This window comes from Cavia porcellus, unplaced genomic scaffold (genome assembly GCF_034190915.1).
Source record: "Cavia porcellus strain 051 isolate PalLab524CR breed Dunkin Hartley unplaced genomic scaffold, mCavPor4.1 scaffold_20, whole genome shotgun sequence".
Taxonomy (NCBI): Eukaryota; Metazoa; Chordata; class Mammalia; order Rodentia; family Caviidae; genus Cavia; species Cavia porcellus.
The window spans coordinates 64,861,611-64,879,460 of NW_026947503.1; the positions used below are offsets into that span (position 1 = coordinate 64,861,611).

Sequence of the window (17,850 nt, forward strand, 5' to 3'; positions counted from 1 at the left end):
AGCCGCAGTTAGGGGGCACACTCACACCCAGACAGAAGTCGGGGCAGGGCACCCGCAGCACGCAGACTTTATCTTGGGCTTGAGAGAAAAGGGAAGTGTGTTTCACAGATGACACTGTCAGCCTGGGAGACAGACAACCAGCACAGCCTACTGTGACCAAGGCGACCTGCCAACTTCAAGCTTCTTCAACCTCACTATTGTAGAGGATTTCTTCAGATTCTGATGGAAAATCAAGGAGTCACTGGAAGAAGGTTCAGGAACGTCTCAGGAATGAGAAGAGGTGGTATTTTCCATAAACACCCGTGGATTCGCACCCGGCCTTTCCACCGGCCATCAGGACGCTCCACACGGGTCCCTAAGTGCCACTGCTGGGGGCACAGATCAGACTTTAAGAGGACTTCTCAAGTGTCATGACTCAAACTGCAAGTCGCTGCTTTAAAAAGTGCAACTGGCTGGGTGTGGTGGCACACACCTGCAATCCTAGCACTCAGGAGGCTGAGGCAGGAGGATTGCCATGAGTTCAAGGCCATTCTGGGCTACATAGTGAACTCCGTCTCAAAACAAACAACAACAATAAAAACTGCCCCTGCGCCCAGCAGTCACCTCCAGAGGTCACTGCAGAGTCTCCCCATCACCACCTCAGAATTAACACCTGAGGATACCTGCTTACCTGGACAAGAATGCTATCCGACCAGCTGGGCTCTGCCTACACCGCCTGCAGCCTCCCCCAAACCAGACTGGGGCCAAGTTAACCAGGAAAAAGGGCTCCTGGCCCAGCCTGGGGGAAACAAAGGGGCAGCTAGGTACATTCTGGGCTCCCAGGGACCAGTGGTTTCTCCCTAACAGACTATTACCCTCAAGATAACAAACAGGACAATGAGGTGACCCTGGCAACGGGGGGGGGGGGGGCTTTCTGCCCAAGCAAAGCCCGACAGGACAGGCGAGTACCAACAGGACCAGAGTTCATGACCTCAGCCGGCCCTCTGCTGCGAGCCCCCCCCCCCAACTCTGCCACATGTGGATCTCACCAGTCCCCCACTGCCCATGGACCTCATTAGTATCAGAGGAGTCAGGCAGGAAAAGGAGTTGTCCACAGTCAGAGAGGAGCTTCCACATCCTTCTCGGCCTGTAGGGTTCACAGACACGTTCCTGAGGAATGTGACCAAGCCTTGAGTCAGGGTCTAAGTTCCATGCTTCTCGCAGGCTGCTTCCAGTTAATTTTTGGACCCAAAGCGCTGGCTGCACTTTATGCCTTAGGTTAGGTTTTTTTCTTATAAGTTAAGTTTTCTGGGTCAGCTACAGCATCCAGTCACAGATCGCATTTGTTAGTAAACTTGTTAACACACTGTTCTGAATCTCGAACAGACTTTTTCTTAAATTCAGTATCTCTGTACCATTCACTTCATATTTTTCTACTGTACAGCTGATCAGAGAGACAGGTCTGGGCAAAGGAGCCCAAGACTGATTTCAAGTCCAGACTCCAAATTCCCAAAGGATTATGCAACCTGGAAGCACAGTTTGGGATAAAGCCTCCCCAGTGGGGTTCTGTCTAAAATCTAAAGACGTTCACAGACAGCCAGTCCTGCTCTCAAATGCTTTCTGGAATTGATTTCGCCGTGAGCGTTCCGTCAAGGTATGTGCAATCAGCTTTCCCATTTTACAGACAGAGAAATTAAAGCAGAGAGGCCCAGACGCTTGCCCTATCTACCGTAGCCCACAAAGCCAGGGAATTAAAAGTACCGTCTGCCAATGACCTATAAAAATTGACTGACATTATAAAGGGGCTTTATGGACAAATTATTATTAAATAGGAGGATGTTTTGAGGATGATTACTTTAAAATAAGCATCGAGTGGAGCATTTTATGATACTCACTGATAAAGCTGTACAACTCTGAGCATGGGAACAAGACACCAAAGGACAGTCTGGGTGCTGAGGCCATGTGCTGGTTACAGTTGAATTCGGAGCACACAAGGTTAACTGTAGATGTCAGACTTTTCATGCAACATCCAGAAAGGAGGGAAGAAAAGGTGAGTGTGTGGAGGAGGTGGGCAGCGTTTGTGACCCGTGACCTGCCTCCAGCCTCCGGCAGCTCCTGTCATTCGCTATTAAAATTTCCTTGGAGAATACAGAAACCCACACTTTGCAAGATATACACATCTACTCGCTAAACCCCAAAGCATGTCTCTTAGGAGAAGGGAGTAAATACTCTCAGACTCTTTTCTGTACTTGGAAAAAGAAAAAAGAGAGAGAGAGAGAGAGAGAGAGAAAACATAAAACAGAGATGCTTTGAGAGAAAGAGCTGATAAGAGGCAAGCGGTGAAGAGGCTGTGGTTCTGTGTTACTGCCAGCTGCAAATCCGTCTCAGTATTTTCAGAATGCAACACTTAATAATCACTCGCTTTAAATCGGTTTCATTGCAACCCTGGGGCCCTAGCTGTCTGCTGTAATGTAACCAGTGAGGCTACAGGGAATTTATAATAAGTTACTAGAGGCAGAGGGACTTCAAAAGTGCCTGGTGCAAGAGGGGGGGTGTCTCAGCTACAGACACTGGGAGGCTGAAGCAGAAGGACAGTTTGAGCACAGAAGTTCTGGGCCAATCTAAGCAAAACAACCAGACCCAGGATGGCTTTAATACACACACGCACCTGCACACACGCACACACGGTAAGCTCTATAAGTACAGGGAATATTTAAACTTAAAATTTTAGAACAGTAAAAACCAGACTAGCCCTAATTCAGCAGAAGCATTCACGGCATTTTCTTACTCACATTTTTTAGAAAGACACTCAGGAAAGAGATCTTCCAGACCTGCTCCGGAAAGTTGCAAGCACCACGGGCGAAGGGCTGAGTGTCTGAAGCCACAGGGAGGATTGGGGGGAGGGGGGCCTTCACAGCGCTGCGCCTTGCAGGTCACCAACTGTTCTAAGCACCCATTGCAGCTTTCAATCGCGCCACCCACAATCCACCTCCACCCCGCGGCCTAATCGGACAATCTGCGGGTCAGCACTATTTCATGAAGTCCAAATCCTCCATGCTCTACACAGGGGAGAAAAACTCTCCTGAAAACTCAAAACAGCCTCAAGGACACACAGGAGGCCTGGTGGCGAGGTGGGATGCTGACTGCCAAGGACCGAAAGGCTCCTGCCCTGCAGGTTTCCGCGGCTTCGCAAGGCAGGAAAGGCCCCCCGGGGCCTCACTTTCTCCAAACACCATTCATAGGCGCGCAGGCCAAGTGCGTGCAGAGCTAGGGGCGCGGAAAGCATTCAGGCACCTCCTGAGTCTAAGACTTTCGACTTCTTGGAACAATAAACCGAAGCCCGCGGCCCCCTCTCCACCCTGTGGGAAACCGGGGCACCTTCACTTGCAGCGATCTGATAGACAGAGGCTGGGCTCCCGGAGTCCCAGCCCACCCCTTTCTTCCCCGGAGAGCTATGTAAATCCCCCTCGCAGGCTATTCAGAAAGCAGCCGGGCCGCCGGCCCCTACAGGCCTGAATGAATGGGATGACCCTCGCAGCACGCCGCACAAGGTCCTACACGCATCTTTCCCACGAGAGCACTTCCAATTCCGCCCACGCCTTCCGAGCCGGGCTTTTGCAAAATGAAATTCCCAGTGGTGGGAAGCTGCCCCTTGGCAGGTGTTGTCTGGCTCGAGGTTTTTCGGCAAAGATCTGACCACCTCTCTTGCTCTCTTAACGTGGACAGAAACCCAGCACCAATGTGCGGTCCCGGGCCCCGCGCGCGCGCTTCCTTCCCCACCCGCGCCCGAGGTCCACGCCGAGCGGGGTTGCAGCCGGTTTGTGGCCTCGGGGTGGCACCGCCTGCTAGGTCTGGGGAGGCACGTGGGCGTCTGGTGCTCCGGCTGCGCGACGGCGGGCGAGGGGAGCGCGCCTGGCCTCTCGGTCGCTGTCTCCGGCCTCGCGGGCCCCTAGTGGCCCTCCGGAGCCAGCCTTCCTTGGCCGCAACGCCTGGACAATGCGGCGACTCCAGAGAACCCCGACCCCATTCATTCCCTGCACGGCCCGCAGGTTCCCTGGCCACCCTGCGCCTCCCCTCCCTCGCCGCTAGCGCCCCCTGCACCCCAGGATGGCCGCGACGTGGGAGACTCCGGGGCGCGAGGACCCTGAGCCCAGCGCCCGGGGTAACAGGACCCGGTCCCGCGGAGCCCACGTGCCTGAGATGCTCCGGATCGCCGCCCGCTTTGTCCCGGTCCCCACGCCCGCCCGGCGGGGCACGGCTCCGCACTCACCTCTCGGCTGCCCGCGCGCTGCCACCCAGAGCAGCGCCAGCAGGAGCACGCGAGCCATGTCGCCGGCTCCAACCGCGAGCCCCGAGTACCCGCAGGAGCCGCCGCCGCCTTTCCAACAGCCCCGACCCCGCCCAGCCAGGCCGCACCGCCCAGACCCCGCCCCCGTCGCCGCCCGCCCGGCCCCCCCTCGCGGGATCTGCGGAGCGCGCCCCTGACCCGACTGCCCTCGGCCGCTGGCCTGGGGACCGGGAGAGCCAGGCGCAGGCGGCTGCTGCGGGAGCTGCAGAGCGCACGTCTGGTACTGTAATGCACGTTATTTCATGTGGTGATCCCAACTCTATCCCTTGTGTGCCTTTCGAAGTGCCTGGCTCAGGCAAGGAAGGTAAGGAGGACATCACTATTACAGTCATCCTCACGGCCAGAGGACGAGGACTGCAGCTTTCCAACGCTTTGGGCTTTTATTTTTCTCCCCTTTTTTCAAATTATGTCCCGTTTCTGGTTTTTAAAAAAAGTTCTTAAATTTCCTGGTGTTTCCTATGAAAATTTTGGCAACATTTAGCCCAACTGACGTTGGGTTCACAAAAGAATCATCCAAGATAATAAGTTCCTTAATACAGTAAGTCTTATCCTCCACACTCTCATTTTGGCTTTTTTTATTTAATGGGAGATGATTTTATATGAGCTGCCTGCGGATCCCAGGTTTTCTAAGCACGGGTCCTTGAACGAGGAGTGAAATCTAATTACAACGCTTGGCGATTGTTTTTGACACCGTGGAAGGACAGAAGAAAACGGTGGAGCCTGGCGCTTTGAAACCAATGCCAGGCAGCTGAGTGAGCTGGTGTCACTGCTAGTTTTAAATTCAGACATTCCCCACTATGAAAACACAAGGTACAAGTCACCGTGAAGGGTGGTGTGGTAAATGAAGCAGTGTGTGAGGTAGCCCTGTTGTTTAGCTATTGTCTACAGAACTGTTTCTGCACAGAAGTAACTGTGCTTGGGCGCTCATTTATGTCAGGTACCCCCCCGTTTTTTAAAGTGTCTTATACAGATTGTCTCTTGTGTGGTCGCAAATCTGCAAAGTGGGCACATGGTGACCTTTGTGTGGGCAGGAAAAAGTGATTTCATAGGGTAAAGTCCCCACATTAGCAGGCGGACCAGCACCCATTGGTTGTAGCCCAGCATCCGGCAGTATCCTCGGGAAATCGTGGAGGACTGGCCCTGAGTGGAAAGACTCCCTAGAACCTGAATTCCTAGAAATCGGACCTGAGTGTCAGCTGGACCTTGTGTTTAAGCTCCAGGCAGGCAGCTCACCTTTGTGATTTCAAGGACAGCTAGGACTCAGCACCTTGGGGAGTAAGAAACATCAGAAGTTATAGTATGATTTATCATGGCTCAAAGTTAAGCAGAAAGACTTCTAGAAAGAATTCCAGACAGAAGCCCTTGGATAAAATGGAGCGGTAAAAATGTCAGAACATTGCCCTCCATAACCATTCAGCTCAGATTTGCCCATTTTTTAAGCACACTTGGAAAGTACCTAAATTACCCCAATGCCAAGAAAGCCAGGCAGTGTGTTCAGAGCAAGCGGCTGAGGGCAGTGGGCTTGCAGGATGGACGCTGGCCTGTGTCCTCTACCATGCGTCTGTCGGTTTCTGGCTCCCAGGGCTTCTGAACTTCTGAACTTCTGAACCTCGCTTCTCTGCTTCTCTGTAGAGCAGAGATGTGAGGAGTGCCCCTTGCCTGACCCGGTGGGGCTCCTCTCCAGGGTTCTTCCTGGCTTTGCCTTGGATAGCATTCCTCCGAGTGTGCTCCTGGGGAAACCCTCAGCTCTCCAGCTCAGGAGATACCTGTGGGGCGCTCTCCCTGCAGCCGTGTGCTCTCTGCATTATCTTTCCAGGGCTCTGTGGTCACCAGAAAAACCTGGTATAAGACCTCACCCCTCTGTCCACTGCCCCCACCACCCGCTGGCACCTGGCCAGTCCTTGCCTGAGACCTGGTTTGAGGCAGGGACAGCTGAGATTTAGCACCATCCTGAGTTTCCAAGCCTTCCTTCCATGCACAGGCTGTGAAGCCTTCCTGTTCCTTTAAGTACTTCAAGTGGGGTTTATGTCCCTTGAAATTGAGTCCCAGTGTAGCTATTCAACACACTAATACGGTTCCTTTTGCTTCACAGCCCAGCCTAACGCTTTAATGTCAGAAAGCATCTGTGCATCTGCTTTCTAATGTTTACTGATTGTGTAAGGGCCTTGAGTCCTTTACATTTAGGCATCTGAGTTTCTAGGGTATATTTAGCGAACATTTCACACAAGAAAAAGCAGTGGTAACGGCAGGCCTCTTCCCATACCCTTTCCTCCCCATCCCTCCGTCTCTTGATTCCCTCCCCATTTGAAAAGACTTCCCACTTCTTATGACCCTCTTTATTTTGATCTTTAGCTATAAGGCTGGGTTTCCCATATAAGTATAATCACCACACACTGCAATGTGCTAATAAAATTTTTTTCTCTTAGTGCAGGGATCACACCAATAGCAGCTCCCACACTTACTCGACTGGCGAATCTTTGGAAAATTATTTAACTTTCTCTGCTGAGTTTCCTCATCTATAACAGAGGGACAATATAAGACCTACATCAAGAAGTGGGAAGCAAGTGACATGGCGGCCTTGAACACTGCAGAACCAGGCAGGCACTCAGAAATTAGCTGCTTCTGCTGTGGTCGGTGGTTAGGAAGCAGTAACTCAGCTCCGCTGGGACTGTGATTTGGGGCTCGTGGGGGGCCCTGGTGTCCAGGGGCAGATGTGGCCACACAGTGTGGCAAGACAGCTGGATGCAGGAAGAGACAGACTGCCTCTGCCTCCTGTTTACCAAGGAAGAAGGTGGGTGTTCAGGGGAGGGCGGATATTGGGAAAGAGCATCTCTCTGAAAGCCAAGTAGCAAGCGGAGGACCACAAAATCCTCGTCAGCTATATCAAAACTAAAGGGATTAACTTTTTTCTTTTTGGCAGGGGATTGGTCTTTGGGGAACATGGTGAGTTGTTTTTCTTTTATAGAGGAAGAGGAAGCCAAATTGCAGGGGGCTAGAAGACAGCTGCTGGTGGGGACATGTAAACAACATTTGTCCCCTGGACGCTGCAGGACACCCCTGCCTGCTGGGTATCTGGAACCATAAAATCCTGCCATGGGAAAGTTAGGCAGGGAAATCAAAGCTTGCAGTAGGATCAGGGAATCTACCTGAGAGCCTGGAGGAGGGGTTTGGGAGACCACTTGTTACCAGATGTCATGGTATCCTTCTCATCTGCTATGTGAGGGGAGGAGATGCTTGTCAGCCTGTTCCTGGGGCTTCCTGTACTGTCTGTTAACAACTCCAGTTTGTCCCCAGTGAAGGCAAATATCCTTGAGTATTCATTACTTTTGTTTCTCTGAGAGCTGCTTTTCTCTACATTTGATCAAAAAGCTAATTTAGAATCAGATATTATAAACTGGGTTTGATCTAGTGGCGAGGACAACGTTTGAATGTTGAAAAGAAGACATTAGTACTAAGAATTTGGGTTCACAGCCCAGGCGGCCTTCTCCTAGCAGGAGAGATGTCAGCGGGACAGGGGATGCACGTGCAGTACCGCAAGGTCACGTTGCGGTCCTACAGGTGTTAGCTCCTTGGCTTTTACACTCTGTCACATGTGAAAAAGAAATCTGCTTCCAGGAGCAGCAGCTACTGTACCGTCTCCAGCGCGTGATGGTAATAAAGTGACTTCGGTCTGAGTCTTCACGCAGTGCTTCGCAGCCTTTGTCTGGCTTATTCTGAGTAAGTCTGTAACTCCTCCACTCCTCCCTAAGTATCTTGGTGGCTGCAAGTCCACGGTGACACTTCAGGGCCCCTGCTGCTCAGGGGCATGACAAGGACAGTAGAATTGCCTGGGTCCAGTGCCACACTGCTTGCCTCCCTCAGAGCAAGCCTGTCGGACCTCAGGGGCATCACCCTCTGCCATGGTGCCCAGCTTCCTCCCTCCTCCTGGGAGTCCCCACTGTCTGTCCAGAGCGTCTCCCCCCAGGTCCCCTTCCCCTTCCTCCAGGGAGTCAGGAAACACTTTGTGCCACCGATGTGCTTTGTCCTACGATCTCTGCTGCAGCATCTGATTGATTTTATTAACATGCTTTTCCTGTTACACAGAGAACTTGTGCTCCTTCTCACTCACTTGGCCCTGACACCTGCCCCCGTGTCTGAAGCCGGATGAGCACTTATGGACGGGGACCATGTGCTGCTGGGTGCAGGTGTGTGTTTTCCGTCTCTGGCTATGCCAAGCATGAAACATCTCCAAGTGCTCTCCTATTTCTGGGGTGACAGAAAGTAATGTGACCTACAAAGTATAAACAAACAATTCCGAGTTACAAATGACAAAAGCTGACTCTGGCCTCTTCTACAAAGGCAAGTGAGTTGGAAAGATAACAGAGTGACAGGGAACAAAGGGTCCACCGAATCCACAGGGCCCTGGAAGACAGAGCTTGGAAAATACACAGGCACAAGAGAGCCACAGATGTTAGGCAGCAGACTCCTCGGCCAAGGTCACCTGCCGGGGCAGACAGCGCGGTGGGAGCTGCCTGACCTTCGGAGGCTCCTGCATCTTTGTTCACTAGCACAGGGTTCAAAGCCTGGGAATCAGACACTGCCAGCTGGCTGATATTGGGAGACCAAAGCATGTACCCCTTCTTGTTGATAAGAAGAATTGGGAGCAAGAAAGAAGTGGAGTCTCCCGCAATGGGGAGTCCTCCCCAGAGAGAGAAGCACACGAGGAGGAGGAGGAGGACACATCCGCAGGAGGCAGCCAGGGACTGAGACTCTCACAGTCATGGAGGACGAGCAGAGTTGGTCCTCGCTCTGTGCACTTCTCAGCTCAGACTCAAGTCCCCAAGGGTGGCAAGTGCCACCTCGCTGAGGACATGGCCATGTAGTTAGGCCGTCAAGAGTTGCATCGGTGCTGAACTATGCAGATCATGCTCCTTGTTTTAGTCCCCAAACGCTGCACGGCAAAGGTGCCCCTGGCATTTACAATGTATTCAATAGCATAAGTAACCTTTAGGCAGGTGGAAGTGTACAGGAGGATGGATATAGGTTATATGCGAATGCCACACCAGCTTATGGGACAGACTCAGGTTTGGGTCCACAGGTGACATTAGAGGTCCTGGAGCCAGTCCCCCATGGGTACTGAGACACTGCTATGATTGGGAAAGGAAGAACAAAATGCAGAAGGCTGTGGCAAACAGGTGAGGTGGGGAAAGAGACTCACCGGAAGTTAGGATGGAGGACAGCCACGGTCATGCTGTCTGGAACATGAATCAAGCTGGCGTCGCCTATCAGCCCCAGCCTGAAAGCTAAGGAGTTTCTCCCCTTCCCTGCAGCCTGCACTTGGGGCAAGCCAGGCACCTCAGGCAGCAACCATAAGAGACAGGTGATGGAGCCCAGAGGTGGCGAGCACTTTACTTCCTGTGGGTTGACCTTTGGTTTATGAGAATGCAAAGGTGGGGAGGTCGGCCCGGGAAACCCCATTCTCCATAGCATGTGCTGCCCACAGACCCTGGCAGCCCCTGGAGCAGCCTCAATTAGGGAGTATCTGGGGGCATCTTCCCAGCTCCATCGGGCTTCCCCAGTGCCAACCGTAGTCATGCCAGTGCAGCAGTGGGGCTCTGGCTGCCTCCTGCCTCTCTCCCTCTCCTCCCCATCTTCTTCATTGCCATGGATTTGCAATTCTCAGATAAAGCACCCACATGTTAATGGTCACGCTGGAATCTGTTTCTGGAGACTCTTGGCTAAGGAGTGGGGAGTGGGGACCAGGCTTGGAGACCCGGGTGAGGCTCCCGCTGTGCAGACTGAAGACACCAAGGTGAGGAGCTTGGACTCAAAGCAGAAGCAGTGGGAAATTATGGAAAAGGATCTCTTTTTTTCCATAGGAAAAATCTCCCAGCAGTGAGCAGAGTGGAATCAAAGGCAGGAGTCTTTTTTAATAATGTGGGTTGAGGAGAGGAAGGAGGCCTGAACAGGACAGGGTCGTGGGAATGGAGGATGGAGAATAAAGAGACTGCAGAGAAGAGACTCCCTCCGCTCACAAATTGGATACAGATGAGAGCGGAGAGTGGGGGTTTGACCGTTTCTTCCTGAGAATGAAAACACTGAGCTAGGAAGGTGCACAGGCGGAGAGGACGCCGAGCGTGGCTTTGATGATACCCGAGTCACTGACCGTGGAGCAGCAGCAGTGGCAAATTCAACACAGACTGCAACTGAAGACCCAGCCAAGAAGAGCTCAGGCTCCTCTGTGTGATTGCACACGGAGGCCGAGGGGCTGCAGGACACCAAGGTAAGGCAGGGGCTCCTGGGCAGAGGGAGGCGTCTGTGCAAGGGCGTCCGGGGTGGGGCCGGGGCAGGCAGAGCTGGAAGGCAAAGGACAGAGGCGGAAAGGTGGCCAGAAAGTTACCGAACGTGCGAGCAATGCTCTACAGCACGATGCACGGCACCACACCAGCTGCTCGGTGCTCACCTCCAGGTGAAAAAACAAGGGAGGCTTGGAGACACAGACTGTCCTGAGACAGGTCGCACAGCTGGAAAGCGTCTCAGTCCATATGCTGCGGTTATAACGCAGCCCAGGTTCTATTGCTGTATCCCAGCTGTCCTTTACCAAAGCAGAAGTTCCCTTTTGGGCATGCTTCTGGAGGCTGCAAGTTCAGGGGCAAGGCTGGCGAGGCTCAGGCCATGTCTACTCCCAGCAGAGAGTGGAGGGGTGAGCAGGTGCCCGAGGAGGGCACCAAACACTCCGTGCCCTTTCTTGGTGACCACCCACACCTCCTATGGGATGAGCATCTGCAGCATCCTCACCACTTTCAAGCTCTGCCAGCAAAACACAGTCAGATTTCTCCGTGAGTTTCGGGAGGGAAAATCCACCGTGGAACCACAGCCCCAGCTGTCCGCTTCTGCAGTGTCACAGAGCACCCCCAGATTCAGAGTCACATTGTTTATTTTCACCCAAATGATGCTGTGGGTTGGCAGTGGGGCGGCCTTCTGGGGGTGCTTTCATGTCAACTCCGGGCTAAGGAGCCGGTGATATTGGGGCCACAGCTGCAATGCAGGCCCCTGACACACAGGCACCCACCACAGGCAGAGAGAGCTGAGGGACCGAGAAGAAATTCATCATTAGAATTAGGACAAAATATTCCAAATAACAGGAATGAGGCAAACACACTGAGCAGGGTAGAAGGCTCCTAATAATGACAGCAACTGTCAGAGCTACAGCTACCAGAGCTTGCCACAGGCCAGACATGACATGAGGGCCTCCGGGCCTTCTCCCTGACTCCCAGGGCACCTGGATGAGATAGCTATGCTTGCTGGTGGGAGCTATCAACCAGGAAGCAGGCACAGTCCCTAAACTACAGTGAAACCAGGTAGAGGGGAACCGAGTTTGGAATTTAGAACAAAGGCTTGTGGTCCTGTTTTCATTAATAGAAAGACCAAAAAAATAATGTGCAAGTAAAGAGGGCAAGAATTGTGAGCTACAGAATAGAAAAGGAAATCAAAGCAGGTCCCAAAGGAGCTAGTGAAACATCAGTATGAGGATTACACAATCATCTGTGAAATGGGAGAATCAAAGCCACGCACGTGCCAGGGTGCATGGTCAGGCTAATGCCAGCTCGCATGGCAGACACGCAGGGCTGGAAACCTCCCAGACGCCTCTGTCAAGCCCTGCGGGGCGGAGGCAGGCTGTGTTCACCGATGCTGCCAGACACCTACCTGGCTGTTAGTCAGCTCTGGTGGTCGCGATCCTGAGGCAGGACAGGAAGGAGCCTGAAGTCGTTTACACTGCATCCAGTTAGCTGGACATTGTTAAGAAAGCGCCAGAGCGTGTGCCTGTGGTGGAGGAGAACCAGGGACGGTGAGAGGATCACAACTCTGCTGTAGGTCAGGCTGCGACGTGGATGGGAGACTAAAGAGCAGGCACCCAGCTTCGGGATTCCCCACGGAGCAGAGTGAGGAGGAGAGGGAAAGAAGGGAGGCAGGGAAGGGAGGATCAGGCACCCTAGGCAATCAGGACATCCCCACATCTGGCACCCACCCACTGAGAGGCAGTAGAGAGCAAGGTACAGAGGTGCAGTCCTGTGACCCCAGCACTCTGGGGAGGCGGAGGCAGGGGGACTGCAGGTCCTAGGTCAGCCACTACATCGTAGAGACTTAAGACCCCATCTGGGGGGCTTTTTAAAAATGGAAGAGGAGTGCAGCTCAGTGTGAATTCCCTGAGTTAAGGGCCCAGTACTGGGGGGAGGGGAGAAAGCTGCAAACAGGAGTGCCAATTATTAACACAGTGTGGGGTTCCTCGAGGGCCTAGTCAGGAGACTGTCCCTTCCTTCTGACCTGTGCCATCTCCATCCTGTGCCTCCCACTTGAGGATGGGATGAGAGCTTCTCAAAGGGCAGAAAGACCATCAGAAGGAGGTGAGTCATGCGACCTCTGTGTTTTGCCTAGCGCACAGAGAGGCCACTTCCAAAAGCAAGCATTTCTGCCATCAAGGCACACAGACTAGGCTCATCTTCGCAATAATTCCGCGGTGGGTCTGGCTGTCAGGGCTTCCTACAACTAAGACTAAACCGAAAAGTGCTATGGGCTACATAGTTTTCATTTCTTCTGAAAGAAAGCATGTGTGTGCAGAGAACAATACTGAGGTATAAATAAATTCAAAAGTGAATTTATCATCTTCCATGTGTTACCAGCACGGCAGACAGTACCTTTCATTACAGGGCAGAGCGGTTGTGTGTTTATTAACTTAGCTTCCCTGAATGAAAGAGGCTGAGATAAGGAAGACAGCATGTTTGTTTTTGATTACCCACATTCCTAAGGTGCTCAGGGCCTGCAGACCCTGAGAATGCACTGATTACTGTTGTATCAGATTATCTGTTTTAAGGCAGATAGCAGGTCTCAACTCACTGATGCCCAGATTCTTCACCAAGGACTAGGACTGCACGGCACAGCTGTTGGTCCACCAGGCAAACTGATGACCCAGCAATCCAGCCGTGGCCCACTTTCAAGAGAGCCACTGGTTGAAGGCAGACCTCTTCAATTTCAGAGCTTCTTCCTTTGGAGAAGGAAGCAGAACCCCGGAAGGAGCGGGGAAAGGCGTTTCAGACACAGAGCAGGGTGTGCGCTGCCTCCCTGAGAACGGGGTCATAAGCCAGAAGGCCAGCAGCCGAGGACTGAAAATAAAATCGCCCGAATGGAGGGCAGGGTCAGGCAGTTTAATCGAGGTCACACGCCACATGTGCTGGTCACAGTGTCATAACTTGATCTCTTCCCTGGGTTTGCTGCTCACTGAGCTGGGAGAGTTTGCTTAGTATGTGGGTTTTCAGTCAAGAGCTGTTCTGCGTTCACATTATGATGAACAGGGCAGTCTAATTACTAATTACGAGAGATTATATATGATTTATTTTATTTTACTTTATTTTTTTGGAACCAGGAATCAAACCAGGACCTTGTGCTAAGCAGGCAGACGATATGCCACTGAGCTTCTTCCCTGGCCTGATTAATTTTGGTAAGAGCAGCTTTTCTCTCTAAAGTTTGCATAGGGAGGGCCCCAGGCAGAAGGCACTGGTGGCTGGAGCCCTGCTTTCTTCTTGCTAACAAAGCCTGCCTTTAATCTAGGTTTCAGGGAGGCATGCCGATCTGCACATCAGGCAGTTTCTCCCTCGGGGGTGAACATGCTCTCTGCAGAGGGCTGGCTTAGTTAAAGGCTTCTGGCCCAATTTTTGCCTGAATCTGTACCTCTGAAGTGTTTCTGATACACTAGAGCTGATTTTTTAAAAATATGGTGCATGTTTAAATTTTTTAAAAAATTCTATTACAGCCTGCTGTGGTGGTACACACCTGTAATCATAGCACTTGGGAAGCTGAGACAGGAGGATCATGGTGAGTTTGAGGCCAGCCTGGGCTCCATAGCAAGACCTATCTCAAAAAAGAAAAACAAAAAACCAAAAAACCCAATTACAGTAAGAAGCACGTTGCCATCTGTCCTCCTCGTGTGGAGCACCCTTATCCCACCCTCTTTGCCACTTGCAGAAGTGGTGTGGGAGGTCTTCCTTCTTGCATCTTAGTTGTTCTGTTGTTGCTGTCTTGATGTCCTGAATCGATTCAGAAACACTTGCCGCAACTTTTCTCTCTCTCTCTCTCTTTTTTTTTTCTTTTTCCTTTTTTTTATCGGTACCGGGGATTGAACTCACGACTGCCTGCTTACAAGGCAGGCGCTTATGCCGCTGAGCTAAATCCCCAGCCCAACTTTTGTTAATAAAACGTCGCCGTGTGTCCTCATCCACCTTGTCCACCAGGCCTGGCGCCCAGCTGTTCTGGGTCTTCCCCCAGATCAAGATGGCCGTGAAAGGGGAACCTTCTGAGTGGATTCAGGACATCAGGGCAGCCACCACTGCACGACACAGGACCTTCGGGAAACAGGAGGTCTGGAAGCACTTCAGAAGGTGACAGGAATGATGGGCTAGGTGTGTTCTAAAGAAGGGGGGCTGGTGTGATCTAAGGAAGGGGGGCTGGTGTGTTCACAGGAAGAGGGGCTGGTGTGTTCACAGGAGGGGGGCTGGTGTGTTCTAAGGAAAGGGGGGCTGGTGTGTCCAGAGACAATTTGCAGTGTACACGAGGCACTGAACATCTGTGGTGCTGGTGTCCTGTGAGTCCTGGAACCATCATCGCCTGCATTGTCCCTGGTTCTACTGAGGCCACCACGTGGCTTTTCTTCTAGAAGCCTCCCAGTGTGTTAAACTGACCTTGTATTTCTTGGATAAACTCCATTTAGCCATATCGCAGTCTGCATTTGATGCGTTACTGCACTCACCCTGTGGCAGTTTGTTAAGGAATTTTGTGTCTCTCTGGAGGAGCTGCTTCTGTTCTGTTGCTGTAATGCTTCTCGTGGTGATATTAAGATGTTCCTGCCTTATTAACTTCGTTCTGCCTCTTTTGCTATCTGGAGGACTTTGCACAGAAAAGATGGTGGTATTTCTGAGTTAAATGTTTGGTTTAATTCACCAGCAAAGTCATAGGAGCAAACATTCTTGAGAATGTTTTAAACTTTAAATTTCATTATTAATAGAAGATGATTGAAGTTACGTATTTTTGCTTGAATAGTTTATGCCCTTTAAGACAAAATGGAAAGATAAAGAAGATCCGAAATGCATAATAAATATTGTGAGAAGAAAGAGAAAGAAACTGCTCAAAAGGAAAGAACATCTGAGACAGGGAAAAGGGAAAGGGAAGAAGGGAAAAGATTGCACGCACACAGGTGGACAGATGTGTGTGTGTGTGTGTGTACATACACAGGGCAGACAACTATACTGCTAATCCGTTAGTTCATCAAAAAGACCAGTTTGTGCTTTCAATGTTTGCTTGTTTGATCATTTTTATGCCTAAATCTTATAATCTGAACTGCTTTGAAGATAGCAATATGCAATATATTAACTAGCATTAATTTCCTATTACTTTGTTTTGAAATTCTGTATCATTTTTATCTTTTTTTCTGTTTTTTTTTTTTTTTTTCAAAAGAAAAAAGTAAAGAACAAAAAAGAAATTTGTCTATTTCCTTAAAGCTGCAATTTGGGGGCATAAAATTATTCACATTAATTCCATTGTCTTTGTTTTACTGCTGATAGATTTTGTAGGTATACACCTCTCTCATCTGTGATGCCACTCATTCGTTTTCTCTCTGTAAAAAATCAGTCAGCTTAGAGTTTTTCCTGTTCACTTATCTTTTCAAAGAATCATCTTTCAGTTTCCTTGATTTTTTTCTATCACTTTACTTCCTTCTCTGGGACTCATTTTATTCTTTATTTTCCTATCCTTCTGCTTATTTTGCTTTAAATTCTTCTTCTTTTCATGATTCACTTAGGTGGGGAGTTGGGTTATTGATTCAAGACCTCCCGTGTTCTGTCACAAGCATTTAGCTGTAAACGTGGACCCCAGCACTGTTCCAGGGCAGCTCACGTTGTTCTGTTTTGAGTTCATCTCTTTGCCTTTGGGCTATTTGGAAGCACATTGTTTAATTTCTAAATATTTGAGTATTTTCCAGATATCTCTTTGTTGTTGGTTTCTAGTTTATTTCAACATAGTTTGCTCTCTCCTGGTTTCTGTGGCTGCACTTTTTCATAGTTATGGAGGCTGTTTTGTGGGCCATTTTGGAAATGCTGTGTGCGCGCTAGGGGGTGGGCTGACCCCTGCCAGTTAGCATGACAGGCACCAGTGCTGGCTGTACTTGCCGGTCTTGACTCACTGTTGGCTCGTTCTGTTAATTATTGGAGAGAAAGCATTGACATGCCCAGCTAGAGCGTGGAATTACCAGGCTTCCCTCCTCTCTGTTGAAAGCCTTGGGTTAGGAGTGCAGAGACGCGTGGCTCTTACTTCCTCTGAGAGACCTGCCTGCCTCGGCATGGTGAACTGCCCACTCGGTGCCCACTCAGATCTCCTGAGAGCTCTGCATTGGCTGAGATTAGCATGAAGTATATCGTTTGGCTTGTGGGGAGCTCATCCATGTGCCTAACATCTTGTTTTGCTGATCTGCTGGTGGGGCATTTTCTCAGCCTGGATTTGTTTGAATAATTTGTTTCATTTTCCTTGTTTAAACATAATTTCCTTGGGAATAGAATTCCAGGTTGACAGCTGTTTTATTTCAGAACTTTAAAGGCTTTGCCGTCTTCTCCCTTAAAAATGTTCCAATGAGGATCTGCTATAACTCTTGTCTTTGTTCTTCTGTATGTAATGTATCCTGATTTCCCCCCTTGCATTCACAATTTTGTCTTTATTGCTGGCTTTCTGCAGCTTCTGACTATGATGTATCTTTTTTTTAAATGTGGTTATTCTGTTTGGGGTTCATTGAGATTCCTAAATGTTTTGTGGATAATTCCATCAAAGTGGGACAATTTGGACCACTTTTTCTTCAAGTATTTTAATATTCTCCCTGTTTTTGTTCTTTTTCTAGGACTCAGACGGCATGCATGTTATCAGTATGACATTGCCCTCCAGGGCACGGATTCTTTGTGACTATTTTAGTTTCTTCTTTCCTTACCTTTGTATAGTTTCTGTTGGCCTATGTGTTTGCTGGCCCTTCTGCTGGTAATCTGCTGTCTAATCTGCTGGTAATCCCATTTGGATAACGTATTTTTCATGTCTAGGAATTCCACTTGGATCTTTTCATGACACCCATCTCTCTTTATCAGTTCATCTCCCCTGTATTCCTCTGAGCACACTAAGCATTTGGGCACAATCTCCTACCTTGCCGTTTCTCTACCTGTTTCTATTATGTTTTCCTTTTTTGAATTATAGGTCATATCTTCCTTGTTCTTTGTATACCTGGTAAATTTTAAATGGAGTTATTGTGTGGTTTGCTCTGTTTTGTGTCAGATTTTGTTAGGTTGCTTCAAATTATGTGCTGGTTTTGTTTGACATAAGCCCCTTAGGATGGGCTGAACCTTGTCAAGATTTGCTTTCAAGCTCTTCAGGGCACCCCAGAGCAGCCTACAGTGCACACGGGGCATTGATCTTGGTTCATAAGAGGAACTGATCTGGTTTTCCTTACTCTCTGAAAAAGA

General features: G+C 50.2%; 1 protein-coding gene and 1 long non-coding RNA gene across 4 annotated transcripts in view; one reads left to right on the forward strand and one right to left on the reverse strand.

The window, feature by feature from the left end:
* Positions 1-4,366, reverse strand: part of Lama1 (laminin subunit alpha 1) — a 120,701-nt gene extending 116,335 nt beyond the window's left edge. The window contains exon 1 of one of the 3 annotated variants that reach the window (XM_063231956.1): positions 4,250-4,366. In XM_063231956.1, coding sequence (XP_063088026.1) covers positions 4,250-4,307 — 58 coding nt within the window. In that variant the 5' untranslated portion in view covers positions 4,308-4,366. Of the gene's footprint in view, positions 1-2,771; positions 4,179-4,249 lie in introns of those variants that run through there. The other 2 variants (XM_063231957.1, XM_063231958.1) reach the window with 2 other exon arrangements.
* A 5,681-nt stretch (positions 4,367-10,047) lies between these two features.
* Positions 10,048-14,785, forward strand: LOC111755353 (uncharacterized). The gene is made up of 4 exons (XR_010041535.1): positions 10,048-10,589; positions 13,728-13,802; positions 14,115-14,176; positions 14,593-14,785. It is a non-coding gene; the product is annotated as an uncharacterized LOC111755353 (long non-coding RNA).
* The last annotated feature ends 3,065 nt before the right edge of the window (positions 14,786-17,850 follow it).